Genomic DNA, 21,474 nt, shown 5'->3' on the forward strand with positions numbered 1-21,474 from the left:
TTTAGAGTGGCTGCTTGCTGGGCTGTTGAAGTTTGTCTCACACACTTTTGGAAAGGGGTACATCAGATAGAGGGAAATGAAAGGAGAGAAAAAATGTTGAGACTGAGATATTTTTGGAGAGAAGCACAGGAGCTTTGCGCACAGATGTCTCTTTGTCGTCAAAGAGCTTTGTTTTAGTTCGTCTTTTTGGAAGTTCCACAGCAGGGTGGATGTGTAGGTGTTAGTCTGCTAAGATAAAGCAGTGCATCACCTTCACAGAGCAGACCAATCTGTGTTTGACTGATGTAAGAGTTTGGAGCAGAGAAGGCTGCTTTTGTCAGCTGTCACCCTGCTCTGTCTGCATGTCTTCCTGGTGTGATGTGAGCATGATCCTGAAAACATAGTGCCTTTTTTCTCTAAAACAGCCTCCCACTCAACCTAGCTCTTGGACATGATAATGAACTCAGCAAGCAGACAGACGCTGATCGGTTTTAACCATATTGATTATTTTCACCGATACTATGAGATTTCCTCGATGCTGAAGGTCTTGTTTGTTTCACACCTGGATAATAAAATCAACTGAATTGTTGTTGATTATGTGATCAAATAAGACATTCTATTTTCAGTGGGAAAACATACATGTCCGGCCTTTTATAATATGGAATCTTTTTTTCTATGTGATGTAATGACAAAATGTGGATATGCGTGCCTGTAGTCCAGTATTGTATTTCATTTCATTCCATTTCCAAACCATCTCAAAGTTTTTAAGATTACCCAGTAAGCATGGCTGATGATTAAATGTGGGCGGTCATTACTTAATGTTTTTAAATATATATGTACATGTTTTTTGTTTTGTTTTAAGTTTCAGATTCCCTTGTAATTCCCCTGATGAGTGAGTGTGTAACATCTTAAATACAAACATTTCTGAACAAGCCATTTTTGCAGCTCAGCTTCAGCACAGTTAAATGCTTTATTTTTCATTGTAGATTATATTTTTGAGTTATAAAAATCCTCATGATCTGACCCAGTTAAAAAAAAATATATATATAACATCAAACACTGCTGACCCACCATTACTGGCTCATGTCCAGTCCTTTTTTAACTGAATGATAAGTAGTAATTTCATGCATATCCAGCTCTAAAAGCACTACAGTAGTAGGCACACACTGCACTCTTCAATCCCAAGGACTGTTCTGGTGACAGACATGTAGTTTTCACATTCCTCCCTGCAGGCCAGGTGTTATGGGTAATAAATCGATGTAGGGCAGTGTGTAACTGTCTGAGGCTCAGGTTGTTCTTGGATGTAAATCGTCTTCGCCTGAACGCTTGAAGCTCCGGCTTTTCACCAATGTGCTGAATTCAATTCCTTTTGCCCTGGCCTGTCTGAAGTAATGAATTGTTCCCCTCCGATAATTGTATTGCTTCAATAGCAGGGAGGGAGCAGTGCCAGACTAGCACAGAAGTAGCCGTTGTGTTTGTAGGATGATTTGTGAGATGCTGCTTTGAAAAATGGCTTTGGGGTTGCAGCCATGGTTTTGACCACAGCAGTCCGTGACGGAATCTTGGCACAAAACGTAGGGTGCTGGGAGTCTGGTTCACTTCAAACCCCAATCCTAGAATGAGAGAAAAGTGGTCACAGAATATGAGAAACGGATGCTTCTCTAAACCGATGACCTTGACATTGGTGGCTTCTGAGTCTTCCGAGGCATGAGTGGAATTTTTCTTTATGCATGAACAGTCAGGAGCTCATATTTGTTCTTTTGTAAGAGATAGCTTCAAGTTACCATTGTCCCTTTTTTAAATAACGTTGCTTTGACATGTAAATTAACCGTTTTTGCTTTGAACCCTTTCGGTGAGTATGTGCTTCTCTCTAACCCTCGGCTTGCTTTGTTGTGTGTTGTCTGCAGGTATAGCCATCGCCAGCGCTCTTATCGACACGTCCCAGCAGAAGCCCATGGACTTCAAAGAGAAAAGCCAAGGCTTGAAGAACCGCAAAGCTCTGCCTCCCGCTCACCAGGGCACCTGTGTTTGAATCGTCTGCGGCCTCGGTGGGCTGTCCTTTACCAGAGCGACCTCCTCTCTTGTGCTGCTTCAGGCAGACGGCGGCCTAGAGCGGCCCCATGTGAGGGGATTATTTAGGTGACAGAGCGCCCTCAATTTCCACTCCACATACACTTCATCTCTCCGCGTCAATTGAACATCGTAAATAGATCTCGTCCGTCTCGAATGACCTTGCCATCACCACCTGCTCCAACTCAAGCATCACTTTACCAGTTCGACTCCATCCGAATCCAATCAGCAGGTGGCTTCTTGATTCACCCAACTCTGGGTGCCTTTGAGCCCTTTCCCTTACAGTCATTTGGGTCTTCTCAAGGCCTTCTGAATGTTGAGGGCCTCTCCAATAGTCTCCCATCTGCTTCACACCAAGCACAGATGTGCCTCTAGCATGGTTTGTACTTTTGGACCAGAGTGTCTTGCTAAGTCAGAAGCAGCGTTCTAGTAGTCTAGGGACGGTCGCCGAATTCGTGTACGGGTTGAACAGCTCACCTTTTTGTATGCTCGCAAACTAGACTTAAGTTTTTGCTCAATTTTTTAGCTATTTTGACTTTTTTTTTTTTTTTTGAGATAAAAATGTTTGCCATGGCGTGGAAGCTATCTGTTGTGTAAGCTAATGACGTTCTGCTGCTGGTAGCCTCATGCTTGGTAAACTCATGTTAGGAATGGATCAAATCCATCTTTAGATAGATAGATAGGTTTCACACATTTCATACTTATGCTCTTCTTGTGAAGACTTTGCATGGACCATTCACACTATGCTTGAAAACTTTAAACAGTTTGTGGGTTGTGTCACATGAAGCGCGTCTTCGTGTCTTGAAATATTGCTGACCGTTAGCTGCAGTGTAACGCTCCATAATATAGAGGAGGCAGCTGGTTTGGGAGAAACCAAGTGTCATTTGTAAATCACAGAGAGAAGTCGGTCTTTAGGTGAGGGATGAAATCGTGCCTCGCTGACCTAACAAACCAGGAGAATTTACGCCAGAAGGCCGCATTGCAACGGGTGTATAGTATTGTTAAGGAAATGCTAGGGAACCCTAGAAAAGCCGATTATCTTCTTTATTTTTATTGTCGTTTTGCAACGGTACAGGTTTAAATGAGCAGTGACTCATTACTTTGCAGTAACGCTTCATCTCTTTATAATGAACTTTTGTATACTTAAGTTTCACATATTGTGAATGTCAACCGAGGGAGAAAATTTTGAGACCAGCACGTGAGAGTGGATTTAGACTGTTCATACACTCAAGTACTGTGTCCTCAAACAATGGGCTTTCTTAAAACAGGTTTCTATTCACCACACAACTGGATCTTCTGAATCTGATTAAACCACCACTAGGACTGAGTCTGAGCCCTCCGCGGGTAAAACAGGTGTGTTTTCCTCTCTGTGGCAACAGCAAAAAGTGTACAGCAACCTACTCATCACTTGTTTGCTTTAGATGGACTTGAATATGTGAATCTAATGTGAATTGCTCTTTTTCTCTTCATGTAGCTACAGTACTTCAATGTTTTTGTTTGTATTTTTTGCCGGTTTTAATAAAGGATATTAAAGGTCAATAGGTATTTTAGGGCCACCCGCTGTACATGACGGTGATGAGAAATAATCATGTCTTTTACAATGTTTGTGGAAAAAAGAAATGTTGAATTGTTTTTGTAACTAATTGATTCCTGTGTAATACCTCTGTGATTTGATTCTTTGGAAACACATGTAACTAACTCGATTCATATCAGTGTCTGTTTTTAGGGCTAGATTTAAACCGAAGCTGCTCATTTAGACTATTCTGGGCATTTTTGAACTTTTCAGGTCATGATGTGTTTAGGAATTTAGTTTCAGAGCTATTTTTTATCTTGAAGTGAGTAAGAGATTGTATCGGAGGAATTCTACAGACTGATTACACAGGAATCATCTCACTGTAACTGAGAAAAAAAAAAAAAAAACGATTCATTCATCCCTCAGTGCATATCATTAATCCTCATTGTATTTTAAAGATGAATGGAAAAATAAAACACTTGAATATTCAGAAGTCCATGGATCATTCCAGCGCCTATGAATATGAAAAGCTCATTTCACAGCTTTCACAAAATCAATCATTTGGTGGCTCTCGCAAGGGCTCATTGCTGTTAGCAAGTACTCCAATGCTAATGTGCCTGTCAGCACAAAATATGTACAAAAAATGGATACATTTATTACTGCATGTCCTTCAGGTGTATAACTAGTTGGTCTATCTATTGGATTAATCAGTAAAATAAATAACGTGTAGATATATTATGTCCTCCAAAACACTTGAATTAAGTATTCTCCTTTCTGATCACCAAGGCAATGTAATGTATTGAAAACCCATTTTTTTCCATTTCAGAGAAGCCCCTATTACTCTCAGAACTGCTGAGGCAAGAACACATGCCTATGAATGGTTTACCTATCCTGAAACGTAGGCAACTGTTTTTCAGAGGCTGATCTGATTTGAGCCTGTTATCCCTGACATGAAAGCAAATATCTCTGTTCTGTAATATGGTTATAGTGGCCCATTATTTTACCACAGTCAAGGGGTGTTAGGCAACGATGTGGAGTGGATTGTCTAAAAGCTAATGTTTTGAGTGCTTTTGCTTTTATACATTGGCAGTGGCAGTAGCAGTAATATGTCAAAGACACCTATGTTCAATTGATACAGTTCATCCACAAAGTAGTTTATTAAACTAACTGTACGTTATTTGTTATTGCCGAGCAACATAACGATCAAAGAGATCGGTCAAAATAAAATTATAAAATTACAGCTTCGCTAAGATCCACGATATAGTAGCAGCAATGTTCTGTTATTTTAGAGACTATTTACTTGAGTTATAATAACAAATGCTTAAAAATTACAAATCATTTTAATATTTATATATTAAAGAGAGATGTTAACTGTTTTATAAATACTTGTATACTGTATATTCACAATATAGCACCAGTGTTGTTAATGTTGACAAACTTAAAAAAAAAAAGAAAATCGGTAATTCAAATAAAGCTGAAATATAAATATTGCATGAAAAATTTATTAAACTTAAGCATAAATATGGTTGTTGAAATACTAAAATTACTAGTAATGACTACAAAAACAACACCGTATAGCACAGCCACTCTTGCCTTATAGCTTAAATATTAAAAGAATCGTTCTAAAATCTGATTGGACTGGCTGTATTAAAGTGCAACCATAAACAATATACATCTAGGCTAATAATTCTTGGCAAAAAAAGGTTTATTGTTATTAATAAATTCAACTGTTGAATATTGGTGTTGTTTATCATTGGGCTTTTGCCTCCACCAAAGTATTAGCCCCCAATTTTTTCCACTGTTAATGGGATCCCTTCTCTGTGGCTTTACTGATGAAGCACAACACCTTGTGACGTATTGCTTCATATTGCAACGGCCTGAAATGTACTTCATCCAATTAGATTTTAAAGCTGTAGTGTTTTTTTTTAACCCAAATTAGGGTTGATGAATGATGTGCAATGAACATTATAGATCCCTGAAGGTTGTACTGTTTCATATACATGCACCCCTCTATCCGTCCACCTCACTGACAGTCACCAGACCGGCTAGTGGCTCAGTCTGCTCATGTATAGATGCACAGCACAGTCTGACATAGACGGAATGAGCTGTCACAGCTGACTAATGCCCATAAAGACACTCAGGAGAGACTAATGGATAACTCACTGCAGACCCGCGTGTGTATGTGTGTTTTTCCAGGAGACAACCGTAACATCATTCCATGTATCAAAGGCAGTGATGGATAAGCCTGGCTTGTTTTTGCATTTTCCATGTCAAAGAGTTCCTCACTGTCTTCTGGAAACCAATTCAATACCGAGGCTATACGCGTTAGTCTCTGGTCAGCGCTGTTTGAACTCGTGATAACATTTAAATTTGTGATTGGCTGCAATCAATGTCAAAGTGATGACTGCATGGAGACTGTTAAAAGAAATGTAAAATCCCCAAACGATCAATTTTCCTCCTCCCTCCGCCTGTTTTTCACCTGATCCCCTCCTTTAATGTGCGTTTGAGACGTGCCATTTCCGTATGGATGAATCTGTCAATATCAGTCGTATAAGTTGTGGAGTGTGTATCCGGTGAGGTCGTATATCTCTGGGTGTGTCAGAGGATGAGTGCTATGAGAGATGCCTCGTGCCTTTATTGCTTTTAGTTGGCAGGAAATGCCCAGTGTAAATCAAGGTGTCTGGCACTAACATTAAGAGATATTAATGAGAGTGTGGCCTGTTGGTAATACAGGAGGTGAGAGAGAGAATGAGCGATGGTTATGGATAAATCAGTCATCCGTATGACGTCTGTAACACCGAGATCTGCAAGGAGGAGGATGAGTTTTACTCAGACTGGCGCATGCTTCTCTGGGACACGTTATGTTAGAAGAAATAGTTTTATTTTCCTCTATTAACAAGTTCAGGTCTTCAGAAAGAGTTGCCTGGTGACGTAGAAGTCTTGTGATTGTGGCAGTTAGTTTATAGCCTGAGTTTAGCTTTTACTGCTGGCGATTGTATAGGCTTCAAAATTCATAAATGTTAACAAATGTGTAAGAATCATAAACTTTTGTTGGTCACAGACCAATTTTCTGTTATAATCCAAAAGCCAGTGGAAAAATCCTATTGGGTTTTTGTCAAAGGAACCAGTTGTTGTCCATCATGGTAATCTTCACAAATGAACACAACTCTTTCAATCTTTGTTTAAAAACATTATCCCTGAAAGTTTGGTTTAGAAGAGTTTGCAAGTGCGCAGTTATAAACACATTGAGGCTGTGAAAGCGGACTCGGCTGATGACGTTTAATGTCTCCGACAATCTCTGTAGTCCTGTTTAGCCATTTGTTAGCAGCCTTTTTCAAGACAAGTAAAATATTTTTTAGGGGGTATTACGGATGTATTTTATGTCATAGAATAAAATGTGGAAATATATTGAGTTTGTGTTAACCGCAGACCATATGTCAGGCATTTAACCAAAAAACCATTGACTTTAAGATGAAGGAACCGGAATTGCTAAAACTCATTTAAGGGGTTTTGGCCTACAAAAATGTGGCATCTCTGCACCACTCTAATTGGTGGGTCCTCTGGGTGGAAACGAGGTGGGTTCACGCCATGTCGGAACTACCGGAATTACGAGATTCTGACTTGTAAAAGATAAATAGAGATAAATCCCACAGGAATTACATCAGTTATGTAAAGTCATGTGGTCATCACCTAGAATTTTATTCACATTGCTAAAAGAAAGACACCGCTTCAGACATGATGATTGAACATGTGTCCAAAAGATTGGTCGAGGATTTATTAGCGGTGTCACATTGGAAAAAAGGTGAATTTTTAAGAAATATGCATGGTAGGAAACAAGGAACGCTGAGAAGCAAGATTTAATAATCACTCAAGCGGAGCGTCAGTGGAGTCAGTTTGAAAGAAAGGGATCACAGCGCGCCATCGTAATTACGGAGTATCGCAGATTTGCATCAAGCACAATATGAGCTGTGAAGCAGGAATGAAAAGCAAATAACACGGTATGAAATAAATGAATTTTATGAGCTGGGTGCCTGGCCTGTTTCAGATAATTTTGGAATAAGAAAGCCAGGCTGATTAAAAAATACCTTAGAATAGGTCCTTTGTGCACAGCCACACGCTAACCTCGGTGAAAGAGTAAAATAATTGTGTTACTCAAATAAAAGAGAGGCACAGAAGATATGGAACAATGTAATCAGTGTGTACTGTCTGCTGTCAGAGAGGAACTCGTATCTAATTACCTCACCCTTGACCTTGGGGCCTGCAACGTTGCTCTTTTTCTGAGAACATCATTTCGAAAAACTCTTTTGCCATTGCCCAGTCCCACTTCTAAGCTTATGTCGTCTAGACATTTATTTTATTTGTGGTAAATTGTCAAACTGTTTGTTATTGATTTCCTTTGAAGCTACAGAAGTGCACAGGTAATACAGTAGGTTAGTGATTTGACTCATTGATAAACATCAAAAAGATGCGAGACCTCATAAAGTCCTGCACACTAAAACTAGAATACTAGAAGAGTTTGAAGATTGAATTCAAATGTACATTATCCCTTGACAGACAGACAGACAGATGATGATGATGGATGGATGGATAGATAGATAAGAGATGGATGGATGGATGGATGGATGGATGGATGGATGGATGGATGGATGGATGGATGGATGGATGGATGGATGGATGGATGGATGGATGGATGTTCAATGATAATTGTGACCTGAACAAACCCTAAAGTAATGGCGAAATATAACTTGTTTTTAATGCATGTCATGTTGTTTCCTAAGATGTGTGCTCGTCTCTTTTGATCACTGAACTTTGACCTCTAGAATGAGAATTATAGTCTAATGTCTGTGGTTACTGTGGTCTTGTTTCATATGTGAGGGCGGAAAGGTGAAAGGGCAGACCTATGCCCAGCATGGAGTCAACATGCTGTACGTGACTATTATGCATGGGCCATTTCATAGCTTGAAAACAAAGTGAAGACGGAAGTGGGCAGAGAGACACTGAGATGGGAAAGGGACATGACTCATAGGACAGCTGAGGGGAAGCCGAAGATAGGAGGCTCTTTGTTATTACCCAAGGCAATTAGGCATAATGTCTGGGTTTCTGCAGTCTTCAGTGCCATGTGCCTGCTTTCTTTAAAGGGGTCTTGAATGCAGAAAGACAAGCATCAGCTTTGTGACCAGATGAGCTCTGTCTGTGTAATTTGCAATCAAGCAGAAAAAATTATCAGACATCAGAAGGGAAATAATGCCATAGGGTGACAATTCAGAGGGAGTATTCACGTCTTCTGCAGGGTCAGCAGGATTTGAGACATACAATTTCATAAAGGGTTTGTGTCTGCTGATTAATTCAAAATTTCAAATAAAAAGGCCTTGAAACTAGCCACCGGAAAACAAGGTGGAACAAAAGACTGCAAAGAGCCATGCACACATGCCATCCTGCACAGAAGATAGTTTTCCTGAAACAGAGAGAAATGAAAAATCCAAGGAAAACACGGATTATATACATACATATATCACTTGTGAGAAAACTATGGGTTCGTCTGAACCAGCTCCCTAGTTCAGTAGTCAGGGCACTGTTTAAGAAGTCAGCCATTTTATGGGTTGTCTCAATTGCAAAATCCTTACAGTGCACTGAAACGTTCTCTCCCTAAAATGTCCCACAATGCACCGTGAAAACCAGGGAGCATCACTGCTCACTATGTTCCCTTAATGGAAATGCTGAAACACAAAACATAAATTGTGCGAGCCAACTCACGTTTTTGAATAAAAACAAACTGTTATTTAATTATATTTCAGCATACACAAACATCGCTAGACAGGCACCGAACATAATCTAGCTAACATTTATAATTAATTGTTGCAGTTATATTAAAGTATGTATCATAAAGTACGTTAAATAACATAAAAAAATCAGTAAAGTTCATAAATACCAGTAGTGGTGTTGTACAATGAGAATGTTGTCATGTCACCATCAGTGTCCCACTGTGTAGTGAGCCAGGGTCCTTACTGTCCTTACCAGTACCCCTAGGTAGGGGGCTGATTGAGACGCACACTATGAGACTAAACCACACAAACTGTCAAGTTTGACCCAGAGAAAAATGCCATTTCATATGGAAACTACACAGTTTGAAACAGAACAGATATTAAGGCTTTAACGCTATGGGTTCATTACAATAAACCGGAAATTAATATTAGACTTGTTACTCAGTTTATAAAAAACAGGTCACATGTAGAGTAATGCACTTACCTTGGAAGTCTATGGGGCAAAACAGTCTAGTTATTACATAGGCCTCTTAAACAGTGCCCTGACTACTGAACTAGGGAGCTGGTTCAGACGAACCCATAGTTTTCTCACAAGTGATATATGTATGTATATAATCCGTGTTTTCCTTGGATTTTTCATTTCTCTCTGTTTCAGGAAAACTATCTTCTGTGCAGGATGGCATGTGTGCATGGCTCTTTGCAGTCTTTTGTTCCACCTTGTTTTCCGGTGGCTAGTTTCAAGGCCTTTTTATTTGAAATTTTGAATTAATCAGCAGACACAAACCCTTTATGAAATTGTATGTCTCAAATCCTGCTGACCCTGCAGAAGACGTGAATACTCCCTCTGAATTGTCACCCTATGGCATTATTTCCCTTCTGATGTCTGATAATTTTTTCTGCTTGATTGCAAATTACACAGACAGAGCTCATCTGGTCACAAAGCTGATGCTTGTCTTTCTGCATTCAAGACCCCTTTAAAGAAAGCAGGCACATGGCACTGAAGACTGCAGAAACCCAGACATTATGCCTAATTGCCTTGGGTAATAACAAAGAGCCTCCTATCTTCGGCTTCCCCTCAGCTGTCCTATGAGTCATGTCCCTTTCCCATCTCAGTGTCTCTCTGCCCACTTCCGTCTTCACTTTGTTTTCAAGCTATGAAATGGCCCATGCATAATAGTCACGTACAGCATGTTGACTCCATGCTGGGCATAGGTCTGCCCTTTCACCTTTCCGCCCTCACATATGAAACAAGACCACAGTAACCACAGACATTAGACTATAATTCTCATTCTAGAGGTCAAAGTTCAGTGATCAAAAGAGACGAGCACACATCTTAGGAAACAACATGACATGCATTAAAAACAAGTTATATTTCGCCATTACTTTAGGGTTTGTTCAGGTCACAATTATCATTGAACATCCATCCATCCATCCATCCATCCATCCATCCATCCATCCATCCATCCATCCATCCATCCATCCATCCATCCATCCATCCATCCATCCATCCATCCATCCATCTCTTATCTATCTATCCATCCATCCATCATCATCATCTGTCTGTCTGTCTGTCAAGGGATAATGTACATTTGAATTCAATCTTCAAACTCTTCTAGTATTCTAGTTTTAGTGTGCAGGACTTTATGAGGTCTCGCATCTTTTTGATGTTTATCAATGAGTCAAATCACTAACCTACTGTATTACCTGTGCACTTCTGTAGCTTCAAAGGAAATCAATAACAAACAGTTTGACAATTTACCACAAATAAAATAAATGTCTAGACGACATAAGCTTAGAAGTGGGACTGGGCAATGGCAAAAGAGTTTTTCGAAATGATGTTCTCAGAAAAAGAGCAACGTTGCAGGCCCCAAGGTCAAGGGTGAGGTAATTAGATACGAGTTCCTCTCTGACAGCAGACAGTACACACTGATTACATTGTTCCATATCTTCTGTGCCTCTCTTTTATTTGAGTAACACAATTATTTTACTCTTTCACCGAGGTTAGCGTGTGGCTGTGCACAAAGGACCTATTCTAAGGTATTTTTTAATCAGCCTGGCTTTCTTATTCCAAAATTATCTGAAACAGGCCAGGCACCCAGCTCATAAAATTCATTTATTTCATACCGTGTTATTTGCTTTTCATTCCTGCTTCACAGCTCATATTGTGCTTGATGCAAATCTGCGATACTCCGTAATTACGATGGCGCGCTGTGATCCCTTTCTTTCAAACTGACTCCACTGACGCTCCGCTTGAGTGATTATTAAATCTTGCTTCTCAGCGTTCCTTGTTTCCTACCATGCATATTTCTTAAAAATTCACCTTTTTTCCAATGTGACACCGCTAATAAATCCTCGACCAATCTTTTGGACACATGTTCAATCATCATGTCTGAAGCGGTGTCTTGTGTTAAGAAACACCACGTCCTGGTACAGCATGTTGAGTGAGTGCTAGGTGAACTGGGTTGCGTCCTTGTGTGTTATTGTCCTGGGGAGAGAGTGGACTGATGTGATCCGACTGACAATCATGTCCCCATTATCGCTTAATCCTGCCTGCTAGGAGTGAAAGTTAATCCAGCCTGATAAAATGGCCAAGAACAGTCAGGTAACTGCACTGGCTTCTGCACCTCTTCTATTAGTTAATTCGCTTAATTCTAATTTCCACTAGGCTAATGTTCATTGTCGGTAACACTTTATTTTGATTGTCCACATTAGACATTCAACTAACTATACCTGTCATTAGAGTAACAGAAGACTCTCTGCTTAATATCTGCCAACTCTATATTGTGATTGTCCTCCAACAGACATTCTTCTGACTCTTAGGGCGTTTTCACACCTGAAAGTCCACACCAAGGTCCAAACCAAAGGTCAAGTTTTGATACATTGTATACATTCGGTTAGTTTTGGTTTAGTTTCACATTGCAATTGACCCTTCGTTAAGCGACACCCGAAAACCGCCACAGGCCAGTCGTGGCTTAGCAACCGTAACTAGGCGCGGGAGGTCTGGCAAGCTTTCGAGCGAGAGGGAAACATGCCGAAGCGCTGTGCGTATGGATTGTGCAAATCTGATACCCGGTATCCTAAAAGTTTGGACGGGGTGGTGGATTTTGTTCCCTTCCCGAAACCTAAAACCCAAGGGGAGAAATGCCGGGCGTCATCTTCATTTATATAGCGCTTTTAACAATGTAGATTGTTCCAAAGCAGCTTTACATTGATAATATGAAATTAAAAGTAAAGTTTTTTGGCTTTATAGCAGCTCTAGAATAAAGTTAGTGTCCAGCTCGTGGATCAAGCAGTGTGATTAAAGGCAAGACGGTTACTTAAAACGTTACTTAAAAATATATTTCAGCATTTTGTTAATCGACGGCCAAACTAGTACCCCAAACTGATCGTGACTCTCCCGATGTTAGTTCTAGTAAAAATAAAAGGTAGTTAGTAAAAGGAGGGAACATCAGGCCAGGGGGCTTGCCGGAGATCTCCAAGGAAAAGGTTGGTATGCAAACTTAATCAGTTCATAACAGTAGTCACTTATGTGACCCATGCTATGACGTGTGAGCAGTAAGTTAGCCTGGCGCACTAAAAATATAAGCGGGAGAATGTTATCATTGCAAAGTGGTCAGGCTAATGTCTTGTGTTTATTCCACAATACTTATGGATAAGCTGTTTGATTTATAAATATTAGAATATTTTCAAATTTCACTTACCCTGCTGTGCATGCACTTAGCTGTTCCTCAATTTGTGTGTTTCCCATTTGAATGGTCAGTGTATGAGGCGGCTGCTGCTTGCGCTGGGACCTAACGTTATAGGCTTTAGCTTCAATTTTGATGATATTATTCTCTAATCGTTTGCATATTATGTCGTGGATATAGCCCTCGAATGCATACTGCAGTCTTGCTCTCTCAGATTTTCACCTGTTCGCCAAAAATGATTATCTAATTGGGAATGTCTGAAACCAGTGCATACATACTGTAATAGACGTGCCAGGCGCAAAAGCTTGACAGGCGTAGCAACAGTAACTAAGGAGGGCGGGGCTAAGCGAAGGGTCAATTATGTGAGCCAGAGCCCGTCTACGGAGAGCCTTGGCACTTCCTATTTAGCCCCATTGTATCGATCTTGGTTGCAGTTCCATTAGATTTCCAATGAGGTGATCGCGGGCGAGTGCAGACTGAATGGGAGTCTATGGGGCTAGACGGCTAAATTTGTCTCTTTCACCCGTTTGCCGTTGAGAAATCTCAGATTTTATTGTAGGTTTTGCAAGTTCAACATGGGTTATAGGTCGAAAGTTGAATGAACGAGTACTTATGTCCTTTCGATTTCTTACAGGTTGAGTTGTTGTTACCCATAACGCTGCTAATGAACGCTGATTGGTCAGTGAAGGACTGATTACGACCAGAGATGCCGCTTGATGGCATCGTGGCATCCGAAGCGGGACCAGAAACAAACAAAACAAAAACTCTTCTAGCACGTGTGTTTACCTGTGTCAGCTGTGTAGTCGATGCCTCGAGAGAAAAGAAAGTGCAGAGTGTACAAAATGTGTTTGTATATATAGACATTAACATTAGATAAAATGAATAAGTATTGCAAAAGTATTGTTAATATAAAAATGTTACTTTATGCTAATGCATCAACTTATGTTAACATAAACTAGAAAATTGTACTTTGGTGCCACTAACCCATGTTGTGTTTTGCTGCTTTTTGTCAATTAAGGACTTCTATGGTTAGTGACTTTTGAGTCCATCGGTCAAACTGACAGCATTTCACCAAACCACGAGAGCTTATGTCGTTGTTACAGTGTAATTATACATTTAATTACTGAGTAATAATAAGTAACTACATGCACTTACTATAGGGTTAGGGTAGGATTAGGGTTTGGTTCAGGGTTAGTTGCATGTAATTATGCATAATTTATAGTTATTACTGTAGTAACTACATGTAAATATGTAACAATGACACTGTAAAATAAAGTGTTACCGAGCTTTTTATGGCTTTCTGTTCATGTGTCGAGTTTAATGTTGCAAAGTGTAAAACATATGACTATTTTGGCATGTGAAAGACACTGGCACAGTGAATCGAATGAGGCTACTAATCCATAGAAGCTGACATTCAGTTTATGTTCTATTTTGGTAATGAGAATCCAAGAGCGTTTCGATTATAGTCTTTACACATTTACTGACAGTGACAGCATGTCGTGTTTAGTACTAAATGGCACAGTCTGCCAGACGAGCACTTCAGTGTTGAATACTTTCAAACTCAGGGGTTTTAACACTTTTTTTTTTTTTATGCCACAAACCTCCGAATATGATGATCCTCTAAGATGATTCCTCTTCCTAAAAATATTAAAAACCGTAAGAGTAAAATATTTACTCTCTATTAAGTTTTCAGTGTGTATATATAGGTACACTTTACGTACACACCACAGCTGCATTTATTTGATCCAAAATACAGTGAAAACAGCTATATTGTGAAATATTAAAATTAAAAATACCATTTTCTGTTTGTTTTTTTTTTATGGAAAAGCTGAACTTTCAGCCGACATTACTCCAGTCCTCAGTGCATCAATATGAAATAGAAATCTTTTTTTAACATTGTATTTACTTATCAATTTAATGCACCCTTGCTGAATAAAAGTATTAATTTCTTTAAAACTTTTGAACAGGTGTGTGTGTGTGTGTGTGTGTGTGTGAGAGAGAGAGAGATAGTGATAGAATTTACACTATCGAAAACCTGTTCAAGTTCACACATTTTCTCATGCATCTAACTTAAAAATGAAAAATAAGACAGAAGTTAAAGGCCATCTTTAGTTTGTTTAATGTAAGTTTCTCTTTGCTCTTGCATGTCTTACAGCCCTGATCTATATACTGTACGTTTATATATATATATTCTTTTTACAGCTAACCAGTACAACAACAATGCAGAAATGATACTTGGAAAGCACTTCTTTTAGATGAGCAAAAGAAACCGTTCTCACTGAATGTACATACAGCACATTTGACACATACTGGACTGTGGTATCAACCCTTGTAGTTACTTCTGAATTTCATCACTAAAACTTGAGTTATATTTCACACAACAGAGGTGATACAATACCTAGATTAGAAATAAACTTTGAGAAGCATAATGTGGTAATTGTAAACAAAGATGGTATTTACAAGTAAATATCCAGGATAATGGCAAATCCCTAAAAAGTCCCAAAATAAGTAAATTGGTGCTAAGCTCTCATCCTTGCAGTGTGTTTAACTGGAGAGGAAGGTATCTAAAATAGACCCAGAAACTAAAAAAAAACTGCCTGTGTTTTGACGTGATAAAGTGTCGTTTCTATCCTGATGTTCGTTTCCCATACCGTATCATCTAAGCTGGAGCACTGCCACTTTGAGGGAGAATGGAGTTTGTAGGTCCTAATAAGAGACGGGAGCAGCAGGTTTTGCTGATAAGCCTTCAAAAATACTGTGCATTGCTTGACACTGTTCGAGCATTAGTTGAAGTCTGCAGGCTTTCCTGTGGCATCCGCTCAGAGAAAATACATGATCATCTGCAGCTCCCTAGTCCGCAGAAGCTTCATCAATCTTTAATTGTCAGAAGTGGTTCTGGCATCTCCATGCGTCTGTATTTTCAACCAGATCTTGCTGTGATGGTAGAAAAAATTGCAGAGTTTGGGCGACAACTGTTTGCAGAAAGTTTTCGCAACAGAAGCAATCCTAGATGACCTTCCACTGATGCGCAAATACAGTATGTCCGTTATCTCCGATAAGTGATGAAGAAAAGCAGGTGGATCAAGAATAGTTTCATCACAGCGAAACACCACACCGCGCACAGAAGAACCACTTGCGGAAAAAACCCCTTAAAATACAACATTTGTGGATGGTACAGAGGCGGCGGCAGCAGCAGCAGTCCATCAGGTCTGATCGGCGAGCGGCTATAATGTCTGTGAGGCTGTGAGATGCCCAAGAATTGAGACCAGAGACAGCCAGAGAACAGTCCAGTCCATCAGGCAGACAGCACTAGTTGAGCTCGGAGAGATTGCATTAAACCTACTGGGGTCATTCAGCTGCGGATCCTGTGGAGAAAGTCATGTTTTCATTTTGTTAGCCATTCTGTTCTTGTTGAAGCATTTCGCAGGTTTTTTCATAATGTGCATAGCATGGAAGCCCATTTCCACTTCAGAATAAAAAATAAAGTTATAATTGTGAGAAAAGGTCACAAATCTCTATTTCTTAAAGCTGCAGTCCGTAGTTTTTCCTCTGTCGCCATCTCTGTTTGAAATCTGCAATTGCAGTTATTCGCGGAATTATCAACTTTACGTGGGTTGTGCCTCGGAACATGAATCCAATGTTTTGAGGAGAATGTGCGGCTGTCAGTCACCGCGCCGGTGTGGATACTGTCATTCGGAATCACAGATTCTATGTTTTAGAAGCATGACCAACATAAGAATTTTCACTGGAAAACTCCATCTAAAGAAGTAACATCCACTTTTGTTCTGACCAACTATGGGGAAAAAAGCATTGCAGTAAATCGCGCTGATTAAATCTAACGATCGCTTATCATATCACGTCAAACCGTGCAAATACTTTGTTCTCAAATTGTTAATGTTAACAGCATTAGTATTGCGTGACTACATTTAATGCCCTTCCGATATTCATCTTTGTTTTCGCATGGGCCCGGTTGCAGTCTCTTTTTTTCTGTAGTCACTCCGAAGTCCGAACGAATTTTACTACGGGTGAATCTCTAGTTGTCACTGGTTATTGTCGTTTGAACCTTTCTGGACCCGCCATCAAATTGATACGTTTAATTATATCAAGTGTTGTGAGAAAAGGCTATAAATCTCCACTTCCAATATCCTCACACGCAACATAGCCTACGAGCCGAGACTCCTTCTTTATGTGTACAGATGTGACGTAATGACGCAAAGACATGCTCGAATTTCCAGCGGAAATCCACCAGTACCACTGGAATTAAAAACATTATTACAAGCTTTGAATCGAGCTAAGGCAAGCAGATAGTTTCGAACACAGGCAGGTTATGTATTTGCTCAAAAATGTATTTTGGATAATTTTTAACCCAAAAAAGTTACGGACTGCAGCTTTAAAATCACAACTTTATATCTCACAATTATGATTTTATATCTCACAATTCAGACTTTATTTGTGATTATTGCGATTATCTTAGTCGCAATTACGAATAATAGTGACAATAACAAGATATAAAATCAACAAAATTGTCTCATAATTGCAACTTCATATCAAGTCAAGTTAAGTCCTTAAGTAACCTTTATTTAAATAGAGCTTTATAAAATACAGATTGTTTCAGGTAAATGATGAACAGCAGCTCTAAAGAAAATATTGTCATTGTTCAGCTGAAGTTAGTTCAATATTGATTCAGTTCTGTTGTACAGATCATTATTTATTAAATTAGGGTCATTTGATCTATAAAGCAGTTCTGCAGAAAACATTGATGCCACCATCCAGCTCAGTTCAGTTGTCGTCCAATAGTGTCAATGCAGTCAAATCAAATATTGTTGAGCATCTTGGTAACTGTATTTCTCATAATTTTGGACGTTACATATCTTACAATGTAAAAGTTATTTCTTATATTCAACTCTACCTCATAATTAGCTGTTTTATTCTGAGGTGGAAACTGGATTTCATATCTCGCCATACCTCTATATGGAATTGAATCATAAGGTCTGTTCACACAAAGCATGTCTTGCATTCTAAAACAGCTTGATATGTATTATAAACAATGCTCATGGACGCAAAAAAACAATTTATTGCAATCTCTGTAATTGCAATGGTCAACAACATCCACATGATTACATAGACAAAAAATGCATGTGAAAAGGCCCCAACTCATTGGAAAATCCTATGTGAGTAGAAATGTAGTTCTTACCACGCAAAGAACATCCATAGTGGCATTACTTTTCAGTTTCTGAGCCTATAAAGAAAGAGAGAAAGAGGCCAGCTGAAATACAAGCTGAAAGTCAATTACTTGCAAGAAGCTCTTCAAGGTTGTGTGTGTTAAACCATTTCCCAGACTGAAGCATTTCCATCCAGTAACCCTTTAAACCGAGTCCATCGCGATCTAAGTCAAGCACAGCTTCAATAAAGCACTGTAATTCACCAAGGCAAATAGAGGTCATACGGTATTGGCCTCTGAGTGAGAGGTAATGTTATGATAATGAGCCCTACAGCCCACACACAAAGACCACTCGTATACAGCGCTGTAGCCAAAGAGCACTCTCTAAGGTCCTGCATCTTTCCAATCAATGTGCTGTGTGTGTGTGTGTGTGTGTGTTTCATTGTGTGCAGGAGGGCAGTGTTGTCTGCATTAATATGTGACACACCAATATATTTTAATACCCAGTTACATGAGACTGCTCTGCTATCCAGTTTCCCACATGCACACACACACTCAGGTTGGTTTGTTGGAACGATGAAGTGATTCTCCAGAGAATCTGGAATATAATAAAGGTGCCGCACAATGGAGAGAGAATGGAGCTAATTCTTGCGAAAAGCATTGTGGGATAAAATGATTAATAGCCTTCCTGGAAGTCTATCTGACAAAAGAAACTTTGTCTACTAATAAATCATGATATTGTTATTACTCCAATATGATGAATTGTTGTGCTATATCTGCAGGAGTGCATCTGGTATTCTGTATTTGGACTCTATATGAACTGCAAAAAAAACAAAACAAAAAAAACATCAAAATTAAATATAAGTTAAGCTTTATCAACAGTATCTGTAGCATGAAAGAATGTTTCAGAAGGATAAAATATGAAGCTTGTATTTTTGACAGCATTTACATGAACAATTCAGTTTGATAAGATGAAAAATTGAATACAAAATTTTAGGTGGACCTATATAAGTTCTTTAAACCCAATAAAAACACTCAACCATGATTAACGAACTTCCTAAAAATGAAATCTTAACTTTGAAAAAAATATGAAAAAAAAAGCCCTGATGAATGCAGTTTTTCTGATGATGCATCATGACATTTTAATGTTTTTGGTCTAATAAAATTATTATTATTATTATTTTTAACAGAGTGCACTTTTTTCTCCTTATTTTGATTATTATCTTTCTTTGTCTTTTTTTTAGCTAAGGTAACAATATTCTGTATTTTAAAATACAAATAATAAATAAAATATATTTAATGAAAATAAATGACTTTTTTTAATTCAGTGAAAGAGAACAGCAAAAAAGCCTAAGAATAATAGTGCATTTAAAAGTGAAGGTTATACTTTGATTTAATCGTGCTGCTGTACAGTACACTTGCCCCATAAACTGTTTAGAGACATGCCAGTCTTGAAGTTAGATGCACTGACGATATGTGAAGATATGTTTCCCTCTGAGAGACTGTAATAGGTGGGTATATCCTGCTGCTTAAGGGTGTTCCTCATGTTAATGTGCTGCTTAAGGGTGTTCCTCATGTTAATGTGCCAGCCAATTAGCTCTGACATGACAGCTCTGGCAGTTTGATGTATCTCATTTCTTCCCAGAGGCCCTATGTGTGTGTTATCACTGCAACAGCCCACACCCATCAATCATAAGTAAACCTTCATCACACTCCGAGTCTCGAAAAATGAAAGTCATCGTATGCCAAGCAAAGCCTGAAAGCATCCAAACAAGCTGCCAGCTGTTTATAAAGTTGATGTGGGCTGTGCATCTTTAACCATCTGAGTGAGCCAGCGGCAACGCGTCGGACTGACTGACAGCTGTCATTCACCATCAGAGATAGTCAATATGGTGGTTTAAAAGGCGATCCGAAAAAAAAGAGATTGGGTGTCCAGGAGACATTTTACACTGCCATTTTCACTGCACTTTCCTAATCAACTTTATTTCTGATGACCTTCAGAAACTAGGATGTACATTTCAGTGAATTTCTGTCAGTTTGTCTTTTACTGTAAATATAGTGTGCTGATTGTTTTCAATACCTGCATGCTTCCACAGAGGCTGTATAGATAGTCCGCATTACTGTCCAGCTCATTGGTGTGTGATAGGTCATCCAGTGTGTTGGACGTCCTGTCCCGTCCTCTCTGAGGAGTGGAAGGGTCAGGTGGAGTGGACATGATGGGTGGCTGGGGTTGCCACACACCAACATCTGTGCCATTACCAAACGCCTGGATGGCATTGCCTGTATAATGCAGGAATGAAGAGAAAGTTTTAGTATATAAGTATTGGCTTCTTTTTCTTCAAAAAGTTAGTTGGAAGTTGAATTGAATTAGCCACACCTCACAGGACTGGGGGTGATAACAATAGGAAGAGGAAATTTAACAGTTGAAAATATTTTTTTTTATGCAATGTTTTACAATGACTTTAAATAATTGTATCATCAATTTTGACTAATTGTGCCTATTAATCCCTGATATATAATTTGGTTTATTTTCCCTTAAAACTAAATCCATCATTTTATTATAAAACAACACAGATTGGATTTGATTTAAAATTTTGCAACAGCATTGAGATTTCTTTGCATTCTGATTTTTTTTATTACATATATATATATATATATATATATATATATATATATATATGTGTGTTTGTATATGTATATATGTATATATATATACTGTATATATATATGTATGTATATGTATATATATATATATATATATATATATATATATATATATATATATATGTATGTATGTATATATGTATGTATGTATATATATATATATATATGTATATATATATGTATGTATGTATGTATGTATGTGTATGTGTGTGTGTTTTTTTTTTTGTCTAGTTTATCTAGTAAAAAAACTTCAAAGAAAATTATAAATGTGAAATAAAACAAGTTTTAGTTGAAGTTCTTCATCTAATATTATTTATTTTATATCAGCTTTATTACTTTTAATAGTTTGTGTTAATAACATTCAGTAACTGAATTTCCAATAGTCATTCTCACTCTGCTTAAAACAGAGTTGACACTGACATGCCTGAAATAAGCATTTTTCAACATTTTTGAAATACAAGCTTCCTTAATTTCTTAACAATGTAGCAGATGAATTCTGATAAAGAGGCACTTAGCCTCAGTGTGGAAGTGCAGTAAGACCTCCACTTACTCAGAAGTTTCTGTGCAGTAAGACCTCCACTTACTCAGACCTTTCCAGTGATAAAATGAGGGAGGCCATTATGACTCAACTGTCTTTTT

At 38.6% G+C, this 21,474-nt stretch overlaps 2 protein-coding genes across 2 annotated transcripts in view; one reads left to right on the forward strand and one right to left on the reverse strand.

Moving 5' to 3' along the window:
* Positions 1–4,051, forward strand: part of atrnl1b (attractin-like 1b) — a 93,557-nt gene extending 89,506 nt beyond the window's left edge. The window contains exon 29 of the mRNA XM_081393527.1: positions 1,887–4,051. Coding sequence (XP_081249653.1) covers positions 1,887–2,011 — 125 coding nt within the window. The 3' untranslated portion in view covers positions 2,012–4,051. The remainder of the gene's footprint in view (positions 1–1,886) is intronic.
* Positions 4,052–15,107: 11,056 nt separating this feature from the next.
* The window catches only part of gfra1b (gdnf family receptor alpha 1b), a 31,990-nt gene continuing 25,623 nt past the window's right edge, over positions 15,108–21,474 (reverse strand). Inside the window, exons 7-9 of the mRNA XM_081393722.1 lie at positions 20,252–20,451; positions 18,205–18,249; positions 15,108–16,375 (exon numbers count right to left, since the gene is read on the reverse strand). Of these exons, the coding sequence (XP_081249848.1) occupies positions 16,235–16,375; positions 18,205–18,249; positions 20,252–20,451 (386 nt within the window). The 3' untranslated portion in view covers positions 15,108–16,234. The remainder of the gene's footprint in view (positions 16,376–18,204; positions 18,250–20,251; positions 20,452–21,474) is intronic.

This window comes from Scardinius erythrophthalmus, assembly GCF_964197995.2.
Source record: "Scardinius erythrophthalmus genome assembly, chromosome: 18".
In the NCBI taxonomy this organism is placed as follows: domain Eukaryota; kingdom Metazoa; phylum Chordata; class Actinopteri; order Cypriniformes; family Leuciscidae; genus Scardinius; species Scardinius erythrophthalmus.